Below are 11918 nucleotides of genomic sequence, written 5' to 3'. Positions count from 1 at the left end.
CTATATAAAAAGAAGATTCTCCATCACATCAAACTTGTGGTACATGCATGAAGTACTAAATGTAGACGAAATAAAAAACTAATTGTACAGTTTTGTTGTACTTTGCGAGACGAATCTTTTGAGCCTAATTAGTCAATATTTGAACAATAATTCACAAATACAAACGAAACGCTACAGTGTGCTACAGTACTAGCACAGTAAATTTGCACCTCCAAATTTTAGGCAACTAAACAAGGCCAAGGCCTGTACTCTGTCCTGGAGTGATCGCTCGTGGTCTCTGCCACGGGGCTGTATCGACGGAGGAGTTCGAGTTTCGAGACGAACTCGAACTCGGAAGTCCGATTCGGTCTCCGAGGAGCGATGGTTTCGGGCTTCGTCTTACCGGTCACCTGCTCTGCTCTCCCGCCAAACCAAATCCTCTCACCCAAACCACAGCATCAGCTTCCGCTATAAACCTCCAGCAGAGCCTCGGGCAACCGGCGACCATGGCGTTCCCCTCCGTCGCCGGCATCCTCGCGCGCCGCCTGCTGGCCGTGGCGGCGGTTATCAGAGCAGTTCAATCCGAAGGACTTGTGGCCGCTGAGATGGCAAGGGGGAGGATTTGCATCGTGTGCGATCGGTGCATGGTTGAGTGGCAGGGAGGCGGCTGCAGGAGTTGATGCCCCCAACCTGTTCGATGAAATGCCTGTGCCGGGCAGTCAGCTCGAAACGGCTCCAAATCGTCTCCTCAAGGAGTCAACGTTGTGACCACCTATGCTCACTATCCAATGACCGAAGTAGTGCTACGTCAAGTGTTTGATCCTTATGGTGTTGCGGAGGACATGAGGATGCTAAAGAGAGGTACTGATGTTGTGGTTTGTGTGCAATACAGTTCAACTTTGCAAGCTGCAGCAGCTTTGAAGCCTTGCAGGGTAGGTGTGTCTATGATGGGTGTTGTGTGCTTGACATTGAGGTTGAGGCCTTCTTTGGCAGGGCTTCTCCATCAGCTTCTGGTGAAGCTTTGCCAAAGGACACCTTCAAAACGGCTTCGTCGTCGAAGCTCCCGGTTTTCCCGCTCTCTCGAGCTCCCTGGAGTATGCATTGACATCTGGACAAGACGAGCGGCGCACATCAACTATTTGTTGAAATGTCGAGTCAGCTAGAGGCCACTGCAGGCGCTGTCCTTCGTGTCACCGTGACCCATATGCTCTACCGGGTGACCGAGGAGGTTCTGCCTCAAGTCTACAATGTCTATGGAGCAGATAGTGTGGTGGTTTTTGCTAGGGCAGGGTATGTCGAGGCTCTCGTCGGGTTCCTATCTGGAGGTGATGCAGAGCAAGCACGAGACACCACCCATGGACGGTCTACGACAATTGTTGTGTGTTGGATGTTCTGCTCATGCCGATGGCCCCTGATGACAGCAATCCAACATCACCTAGCAATTCAGTGTCATGTTGACATGTGACCACCACACGTAATGTGCTGAATATGCCCTCGATTTACCTGGGCGGCTGTGACCTGTGAGCACTCCTACCATTGCCACTGGACCTGGTGGAGCCCCACATGCTGAGCACGGAGAACCAGCAACCAAGGTGATGTCCGAGACAAGGAGATGGTGACTGAGCTGTGCACAAAGATAATTGCTCCACTGAATTATATGCTCGAAGACAGTCGCACCAACACATCATATCCACCCCTGCTATCACTGAGCCCGCTAGCGACGCATTGACCTTGCCTAGCTGTCCGACATCGACATCATGTTCAGCTCTGCCATTGAGCTTGCTAGTCACACAGTAGCATAGCCAGTGCTGCGGCCACCACCTGAGACTGCTAGCAAAGGTGCTGCCATATCACCAGCACCACCATGGATGATGTTGGGATTGGAAATGTACGAGCTAAGGTGAGGGCTAGCCCAACAGATGATTACAGAAGTGTTTTTCAAGGTGTCAAAACTTCCAGTTTCTCGTCCCATTCCATGGCCTCCTCTGAGTTGGTCAAGTTATTATATCATAAAGCAACAATGAACACTTCAATTTTCACCCAAGGATGTTTGTCAATTGGAGGTTAGATGCAACTGTAAAAATAATATTCTGAGTGATGATGAAGAATTTCAGTGCTATCACTATCAGAAAATACAGTTTGGGTCTGCTAACTCGACTTCGTGACCACCTCATCACCAAATAAAGTGGATTGGACTGGCTTCTACCATCATTATTATGCAATGGATGAGGTAGATTCAGAGATGAATCGTATGAATCAATTTACATACACTGCAGCGGTTCTTCCAGAAGACTCTGACATATCCGCTTCTATCTTAGAGAAGATTTACACCTTATCAAATGCTTTTTTTTTCTGCAACAATGGAAGCATGAGTGTAGCTGATGACTGGAACGCATTGAGTAGCAGATGCATGGTACAGAGCTATATATATGCTCACGAGTTTCTTTGGGTCCTGTCAGGAACGTGCAGATGCAAGAGGAAAGGAACAACGAAATAGCAAGATTCAGAACGAGAATTGGAGGACAAGAACCAAATTGGCAGAGAACTAACTGAATTGCACCGACTTGCTCTGTTCCCCTTCTATTGCCGAAAACTGACGAAACTGAACATTTGCACCATTGCCCAATCCTGACAGGTCCGGTACTGTAGTTGTGAATTAGGTTTATTCGATTGAGCATCTTGTCTGCACTCTCCAGGAGAAACAAGCCCTAGTGAACCTCCTTCACCGACGCCGGCGACAGCGCATCCCAGCTGTACGCACCGGCGACGAGAGAGAGCGAGCGAGCAAAGCCATCCGCCCATATGAAGGAGAGTTCACTTGCAAAGAAACCTCTTTCGCTGGTCAGCAGAACTGCAGAAGAGGCGATTACGATTCCAAGCGCCGAACGGACGCTTGACGAGCGTGCCGGGTGGCGGCGGACGGACCTGGTGGGCGGCGGAGGGAGGAAGAATGGACGACAGAGAGAGCGCGCCAAACAACCGTCTGCTGCATAAAGGCAATGGAGGGCTGATCTGAAAATATCAAGGGGCAAAATATAAATAATCGGATCGCGATTATTAATCGCGACCCAAAATGGGGGGTTTAATGAAAAGTTTAGGGTTTGAATTGTAAATAATCGGATCACGATTATTCATCGCGATCCAAACTAGGTAGCAAAGTCAAAATAACTGGATCGCGCTTCTCCCTTCCCGTCCCGGCGAGCCCATCGACGCAGCGGCGAAGCTCCGGCGACGGCGATCCCCCGCCGCCGCGGAGCGAAGGGATTGGCGACGCTCCTGGAAGGAGACACCGCAAGTATGCGTGTCATCACCCCCAACGAGAGCGGCAGGCGCCGGCGCCTGGGTCCCCGCCGGTTGCTGGTGTTGGCGCGGGAGCAGCGGCCAGGGCGGCGGGCCCCTGGCGCGAGGAGCGCAACAGGACGAGACCCGTTTTGGGCAGGAACGCGGCGCATGGCATCAGCTAAGGTGCTTGGCCGGTTCCATGGCGCGGCTGATGGCTGATGCGGCGGAGCATTGCGCCGGCCGCATGGGTGAGGTGTCACAAGCGACGATGCTGCATGGCGCAAGATGGTCGAGCCGAGTCATTGCGGATCTGTCGCCCGAACTAGAATCTCCGCAGCGCATGCATTTCCGAATGGCAATGGTACCGACCTTTCACCTGAAGCGACATTCACAACTTTTGGTCTCGATGGATTTCGCCAATCAGATCTCAGAGCATTCAACTAGTTTATTTTTGAAAGAAAAGAGCATTCAACTATCAGTTGGGTCAGTCTTTCAATTTCCAAAGGTCCACAGATTTGGAGAACTTTTAGATTCCAAACTCTCACATATAAACATACATACTCTTCAAGGTATGTTTCAGTTCAGTACATATATGTTCCTGCTGAAGGCGATGGTGGCTCGACTGCGAGTCCACAATAATACAGCAGCGCCCACCAATATGGCGGCAAGAGAACAATACAGGTATGATAAATACACAGCCATAACACAATAGCAATTGAATGCTGGTTCAGGAGGACCCTCTGCCGCCTGCTCCAGTCTTAGGAGAATATGTAAACCTCCTCAAAAGATTTCCTGGCAAGAATGAAGACATTGATTCAGCTGATACGAGGGTACATAGGGTAGCAGCCTAGTAGCAGATAAAAGTTAAGACTCACGAGGTTTTTCCGCTAAATGTGGGGCTGTAGTTGTAGATCAGGTTATCAAGCACCTTGTCCGCAGGAGGTCTGTTGGGAGACTTGCGAGCTTGGCTGTTTCACGTCCGAGAGAAGAGTTATCTAAGCATGGTATCCATTTTTCTTTCATGCGCAGTTCACATAATAGCATTGAAAAAAAAAGATGGCTCCTTCTTGCATATATGTTGCCATAATAGTGACGGACAGAAAAAGAAAAGAGGTGTGCAGTTTTCTATTGATTAGAGTATATTTCCACAAAAGAATGATAACGATGATCAGTGAACCCACAAATAGCCAGATAAAGCATCACCAAATTGGAATCTATATTAAGAGGTTACAACCACGAACCTGATAAAATGATTAGCAAAATGTTGAGTAACTTGTACTGCTTCTTCACTGTGTGGTATCATTGGTTTTCTCCACTCAAAAATGGCTTTCTGCAATGAGGATAATTTTTATAGTGGCATATAATCATTGCTGTTTGGTAAGTGACCACAATATGGTATATCACTTTTGAACATTAAAGAATCATAGAGAACCAAAAAACATAGAATCCATGAGAGTATAGAGCATGGAAACTCCCAAAACAACTACAACTAGCATACCTCAGGATGCCACTGTGTGCAAGTGATTGGATATTTATTTGCTTGTACGGTTGAGACGTAGACCTGATTTGACAAATGAAAGAATGTTAAATTGTGCAATGGAAGAATTGATGAGCTTTAATACAGATCGGATACTTCGGTATATTCGCAAGTTCATCAAAGCTGTTCAACTTATACCACTTGACACCTTCGAGAGAGACTAGCATGTAGGACTAGGAGCAGAAGTATGATATTTATACCTTGCCATTTTCATCAGGCGATGTAGTCAAGATTCTGAAGAAACTTGATAATTCACCATTCTCTCGGAAACGCTTTGGTGAAATACCATACTGTGACCAAGGAAGAAATTAAGCTATGTTAGCAAACTTAAATTTGTAACTAAGTTCAGTTGTTCCATATAAAATAGTAAAATACAATCATAATCACCAGCCTGCTGCATGAAAGTTGGTGGTGCTGAAGTAAAAAAAGAAAAAGAAACTGAGAGAGAAAAGATGTAAGCAGGACCAGTAGGGGCACTTACTCTGTGATTTTGCATGACAAGACAGCTGGTGCTGACTTTCTTGATGAGGTCAGAGTCAAATCTGTGAACAATTTCCACTCAGTAAGTTAGGACAGGAGGAATTCACAAAGAGCACAGGTAGAAAATAAAAGACCATGAACATCAAATCTTTGAATGTAGTAGCCCTTCATACACAATTTATTTTTCCACCCGTCTTAAAATTAATCACTCTGTTTTAGTGCATTTAGTTATGTACAATCCAATCTAGATATAATTATGTTCCATTAGCCATCTCTGAAGCTATCTGAATCGTAAAATACATTACTTTAACCCATCTGGAAATTCTACAGTTTCACTTTTGATAACACAGTAATAAAAATATGCAATTCCATGGGAATCATTTTATGTCATTTAAGCTGAACCATAGTTTCTCTACGTGCATCATCTTGATAGCACCCCCAAAAAAAATTGTCTTTCTAAACATCCACAGCAAGCAGTAGCAAATAAAAGACTTGCTTGAGCATGATTGCATGAAGCAGCTACCTCTACCTTTGAAACACCGTACCCTCGAAAGAATAGCTGGGAAACTGAAGAGTAGATGCTTGATTCTGGGCGTCAAACATTTCCAAGATATTATTGTCCTAGCAACATAGGAAAAGAACAATTAGTGCCCACTGCCCAGTATTGGCAAAATGAACAGGAATAATGATGTCTTCATGGAAGAGAAGACTGCAGTACTTTGCTCCAGTGCTTTACACCAGACAAGCAAAGGTAAACATTCTAAATTCAAGCTAAGCATTACTGTTATTGCTCGGGTGTACGAGTCTATCGATTTCGTAATGAAAATAATTAATAAGTTAGAAGATTACCTTTGATATTTTAATTATTACACTTCTAAGTTGATAAATTTGTGAGAAGTTAAATTACCTTGCTGACAATCATGCTTACAAGCTCAAAGCCTAGGCATTGAGCAAACACAGGAAATGGTTCACCTGCGTCATTCCTGTCCAAGGCATACTGACAGGGAAAAAAAGAACTTGTCAGAGTAAATTGTGATTATTTGGTTCAATAATCACTATCATTCAGGCTTAGGGGGTGTTTGGATACCCCCTGCTAAACTTTAGCACCCGTCACATTGGATGTTTGGATACTAATTAGAAGTATTAAACATAGTCTAATTACAAAACTAATTGCACAAATGGAGTCTAATTCACGAGACGAATCTATTAAGCCCAATTAGTCCATGATTTGACAATGTGGTGCTACAGTAACCATTTGCTAATGATGGATTAATTAGCCTTAATAGATTCATCTCGCGAATTAGACTCCATCTGTGCAATTAGTTTTGTAATTAGTTCATATTTAGTCCTCCTAATTAGCATCCGAACATCCGATGTGACCTTGTTAAAGTTTAGCACCTCGTATCCAAACACCCTTAGGCATATAAAATAGATTATGCAAAGTTATAATACTGGAATGCGATATGTTGTACTGTAATTCAATAATAAAAGTGCAGGATACTTTCAAACAGTGTTTAAAAAAGCAATCTACCTGAAACGATTTTTTAATTGTCTCAAAGTATACACCTTGCTTCTCTGATCCACCAGTGAACAGCACACCATTCACCAAACTCAGTTTCTGAAGGGGAAAAAATCAGCAACGAGTGATATATAAAACTAAAAAAAGCTGGGCCACCAAGCAATTACTTGCAAGCCAATAGCCATTTTCATGAGAAGGCATGATTGAAAAAGACAGCTAGAATCTTCAGCAGAGCACCGAGCACGCACCTCGAGCAGGCGCTCCTCGGGCTCGTTGTAGACGAGCGGGATGACGCGCGCGCCGGCGGCCTCGACGAACTTGACGTAGGAGGCGCCGATGTAGGAGGTGGCGGTGCCGTTGCTGATCCTCCCGCCCGCGCCGTCCCCCGGGTGCGAGACGATGCCGATGACGGGGCGGTCGTAAGCCGCGGGGTCCGCCGGCGCTGCGCACGCCCGCGCCCCCGCTTTCCCGCTCGGCAGCCGGATGACCCCCGGCTCCGCCGCGCGCGCCGACGACGGGGCGAGGGCGAGGACTAGGAGGGCGGGCAGGAGGAGGGGGAGGAGCAGGTGGGGGCCGCGTGACGAGTCCATTGGCAAGACTACTGGCGTGAGGCGGCCGTCTGTGCAGTTGTGCGTGGCGTGGCCTGTGACGGACGCGAGACGGCCGGGGCAGTTAAAAGAGGCGGCGGGGCTCCGCAGGCGTCGGTCTCCGCCGGCATCGGTCGCTTTCCCTTCGCTTCGGCTGGTGCTAAACTTCGGCTAGTGTTACATTGGAGGTTCGGATACTAATTAGAAAGATTAAATATGAACTAATTATAAAACTAATTGCATAACCCTGTGCTAATTCGCGAGACGAATTTATTAAGCGTATCTGTCATTAGCAAATGGTTACTGTAGCACCCCATTATCAAATCATGGACTAATTAGGTTTAATAGATTCGTCTCACGAATTAGACTTCATCTGTGCAATTAGTTTTGTAATTAGTCTATATTTAATTAGTATCAACATTTGATGTGTTGGGTGGTAAACTTTAGTGGGGTGTATCCCCTCCGCCATCTTAGGCGGATTTTTTTAAATTTTTTTGTTCATTTTAAATTATTTAAAACTCCATCTCGGCCGGATTGGGCACTGCCGACTAGTAATCGGATAGCCTAATTCCGTCAAGCCAAGGGTGCTTATCCTGAATTGGACGGCGTGTCACTGTGCTGATACGGGGATCCGCATTCTGCAGTCGTATTTGTCTGTCCTCGCGTCGCACGCGAAAAGGACTAGTAGTCGCTACAGCGTTCTTGGCGCATCGATCGCCTTGTTGTTTCGTGGCCTGCCACTCGTTTCGCCTATATTTTTTTTCGCCTGTGATAAACTGTGATGCACAGTACGTTTTTATGAAAGGATATGCCTGTCGCTTTTGCTGGACAGGCGACAGGCCCATGCGAGCCTTTTTCCTTTTCGTTACACTCAATACACAGTGCGCCGCAACATTGCAACAGCGTGACCATGCCCGTTCCCCAGGGTCCCGCGGCTCCCACCGAAAAAGGGCCTCTGCCGGCAGGCAGGGGCGAGACCGCGGGTCGCGAGAGGTGACGGCCGCGCCCGCGAGCCCCTCCCGGCACGAACCGCGGCAGCAGCGTGACCGTGCGACGCGCTGCTAGTAGCGTCCTGCCCTGCTATGGTGACCAGCAGCGCAGGCCAACTGAACACAGCCGCGCCGACGGGCGCCCGGCCGCGGACACCAAGGCCGGAGATGCCGTCCCCATTCGGCGCGCACGGCTCGGATTCTAGCTACTTCGTCGTGGACACAGCCACACAGGACACAGCCCGTCGCCATTGGAATGACGTCCATGTCTTGCCGTGCAAACGGGTTCTGTTGTAGTATAATTAAAGGTTTATTCACCAACGACATGGTTGACAAACAGAATACAGAAGTACGTAGTAGCAACAGCTTGGCAACAGTGGTGGTGGCAGTTCAAAGCTCTCCCCATCAGCGCGGGTCTTTACGCAGCAGGGTGCGCGTGTGTGTTATGCTAACGATGAGCTCAAGCGGCGGCGGCGTTCTTCATCTCCTCCTTGATGGCGGCGGCCAGCTGGTCATAGGCCTCCTCCCACGCCGCCTTCATCTCCGGCGTCCACATGTCCGGGACCGCGTCACGGATGGTGTCCAGCAGCGCCGTCTTCACCACCTGCGCGTTTTGCGTGTTTCAGATCAGATTCTTTCGGTCTTTCAAAAAAAAAAAAGATCAGATTCTTTCTGAGTGTTTCCCTCGGAGTCAATCTATCGCTTGCTTCAACTGAAGCGCTGAAGAAATCAAAATGCAGTCTTTGCAACACCGTGTGTCCATGGAACACTCACCTCAAAGTGCGCGTCGGCGACGCCGGCCTTGACGTGCGTCGCGCCCAGCCGCTTCAGGGCCGCCTCCCTGACCTTCACGTCGCCGGTGTTCCTCAGCTGCGTCGCGGACTCGCAAGCCTGCACAGACCAATTACACCGGCAGAATCCAGACGACGAAGCTGTTAGCCTGTTTGCTGCTGCGCAGAGAGTACAAAGAGAGGGCGAACCGCGAACGGCTGCTTGCTCACCATGACGAAGACGCTCACGGCGTGCGCCTTGAGCTTGGGGTGGTTCTCCAGGGGCGCGTCGACGGCGTCGCGCAGGAAGGAGAACATCTGCTTGGCGCCCGGCGCGATCTCAAAAATCCTATTTTTTCCCCCGACAAAATGGCAGCAGGTTCAGTACTTGTGATAAGTTACATGATAGTAATGCATATACATAATCCAAGGAAATGCTAAATCGTGATGAACAATGCATGTGAAGGTCGGTCGCCACAGCTGAAGAAGAACTTGAGAGCAATGGACTCGGTGTCTTCGGCTTTCCATGATGAGCTCTTTTACGGTACATAATACTAGACTATAAAACATCCGACGGTCAAGATTAATTGTACTACTGAAACCTTCACCTGTGGTATAGGTAGTATACATGAGTAGTATAAGGGTATCATGGTAAAAGAACATAAATAACATCACTATAATATTTTTTTGACACTAGCATAAATTTTAAAAGACCATTCCATTTCAAATATCACTTTTTATAATATAATTATTACTAAATTATTATTAATAATGAATGGTTAAATCTCATATATACTATATACTACTAAGGGGGTGTTTGGATCATGGAGCTAAAGTTTAGTCCGTGTCACATCGAATATCCGGAGGCTAATTAGGAGGACTAAATATGAGTTAATTATAAAACTAATTACACAGATGGAGGCTAAACGGCGAGACAAATCTATTAAGCCTAATTAATTCATCATTAGCAAATGGTTATTGTAGCAGCACATTGTCAAATCATGGACTAATTAGGCTTAATAGATTCGTCTCGCCGTTTAGCCTCCATCTGTGCAACGGGTTTTGTAAATAGTCTATGTTTAATACTCCTAATTAATATCTAAACATTCGATGTGACAGGAACTAAAGTTTAGTCCGAGGATCCAAACACTTCCTAAGTAGTAGTATTTGTGTACGGTAAAAAAGCTCTTCCAGGAGCGTAGGACAAGCTCTTCCTGAGCCTCACTGAACCCCATTGTCTACTGTCTGCTGTTGCTTGGTACTGGTGTTATGGTGTGATGCTACTTTAGGATGAGCAAGATATATATATAGGTAGCTGGGGGTGGCCTTCTAGTGTGGGGAGAAACTAGCTACAGGTCTTGCCTGATCATTTGATTTTACGGAGAGGTGGGTGGCCCTTGATCGTGCGAGCGAGCCAGGGGCATCTTCTGATCCGAAAAACTAAGCTATCGTAATGATTCCCAGTAGACTTTCGGGTGATCGGTCGTCCGCCCATGTGCTGGCCACACCCACACAGTAGTGGAAGATGACATCGTCTTTTCTTCCTTTTTTATATGCATAGCGACATGGATGCAGATTTTGTTTGTTCTACAGCATGATAACATTGCCATCTTTCAGTTTCACAAATTCGAAATCTCGTGTCTTTATTTGTACTTAGAATTAAGTTAGCTGCTAGTTGGATCATCTCCAAATGCTCAGGAATTCTCTTCGTGACATTGCCATTAGGCCATCACCAAGTAACAGTAACCTGAATGTCGCAGGAACCTAGATTGCAATTTTATAGAGTTTTGCGTGTCTTAGAGCGACGGCGACTGATCCCCGGATCCGTGAAGAAAATTAGAGAAAAAAGATCGATCATGATGCGTATCAAGTACCAAGCAACAGAATCAATAAACAGTCCACCATCATCAGCACGATGAGCTTTTTAAAATTCGCCGGAAACACCAAGACAGCTCACAAATTTCTATAATTTTCTCTCTTTTAAGTGTGCACCACTTCTTTAAATTTCGTCTAGAATTTCTCAAGTTCTTCTGCCAAGCCCTGATTAATGAATCTACAAAATCCCTCGAATTGGATCCGACTAAATCCGGGTATTGTGGACATTCCCTCGTTTCCATTCCGGAGCATTTTAATCTTAAGTTTCCTATTCTATTTATCGAAGAAAAATTCCATCATCAGCTCACTCTTCATCAATCCCTACGGATCAATCTAGCAATCATGGAATCTATATTCTGTTTACTGAATCATAAGCTCCCTAGCGTTATGACAGGGGCTCAGCTCAACAACTGCAAGACGCGATGGAACGGTAGTGGTGGTGGTACCTCAGGAAGAACTTGAGCGCAAGCGACGCCGAGTCGCCCTTCATGGCGTTCCACGCGCCCAGCACGAGCGCCTCCTGCTCCTCGCCGAAGACGCCGGTGGCAGTCGCATCCGCCGGCTTGCTCATGCTCGGGTTGGCATCCTTCTCCGCCCCTGCAGCTTCCATTGCTCTCGCAGCCTGCGGCGCGGCTGCTGCAGCTCGTGTGTCCTATCCGTCGTCAGGCTAGTGGAGCGGTCTATCCCAGTCTGAAGACTGAAGAAGGCGTGTGGCTGCCTCGAGCGCTGCGATCGGTTGGCCGTTGGCCACAAGCAGCAGCCAGCCACCGACTAGGGACCAGATCGAGAATTTGAGATCGACATGGCCGGCGGTATGGACGCATGTCAGCAGCACAGAGTGCAAGTAGATGGGCCTGAACATAGATGGGCCAAGCACGGTGACTGGCCGGCTGGGCCTTT

The 11918-nt window shown here is 47.3% G+C and overlaps 2 protein-coding genes across 2 annotated transcripts; both read right to left on the bottom strand.

Annotated features, from left to right (window-relative positions):
• Positions 1–3751: 3751 nt before the first annotated feature.
• Positions 3752–7455, bottom strand: LOC101782252 (gamma-glutamyl hydrolase 2). The gene is made up of 10 exons (XM_004961438.2): positions 7046–7455; positions 6810–6896; positions 6186–6275; positions 5808–5899; positions 5280–5340; positions 4999–5088; positions 4760–4822; positions 4503–4591; positions 4137–4229; positions 3752–4053 (listed from the first exon to the last, which is right to left on the bottom strand). Exons 1-10 carry the CDS (start codon positions 7385–7387, stop codon positions 4020–4022), a joined length of 1041 nt encoding a protein of 346 aa, XP_004961495.1. The 5' UTR covers positions 7388–7455; the 3' UTR covers positions 3752–4019.
• A 1188-nt stretch (positions 7456–8643) lies between these two features.
• Positions 8644–11756, bottom strand: LOC101781852 (non-symbiotic hemoglobin). The gene is made up of 4 exons (XM_004961437.3): positions 11465–11756; positions 9375–9492; positions 9148–9264; positions 8644–8977 (listed from the first exon to the last, which is right to left on the bottom strand). The coding sequence occupies exons 1-4, from the start codon at positions 11626–11628 to the stop codon at positions 8834–8836; spliced, it is 543 nt and encodes a 180-aa protein (XP_004961494.1). The 5' UTR covers positions 11629–11756; the 3' UTR covers positions 8644–8833.
• Positions 11757–11918: the final 162 nt, after the last annotated feature.

Source organism: Setaria italica, chromosome III (genome assembly GCF_000263155.2).
Source record: "Setaria italica strain Yugu1 chromosome III, Setaria_italica_v2.0, whole genome shotgun sequence".
In the NCBI taxonomy this organism is placed as follows: domain Eukaryota; kingdom Viridiplantae; phylum Streptophyta; class Magnoliopsida; order Poales; family Poaceae; genus Setaria; species Setaria italica.
Note: the sequence above shows the minus strand (reverse complement) of the source record. Positions and strands in the feature narration are given on the sequence as shown.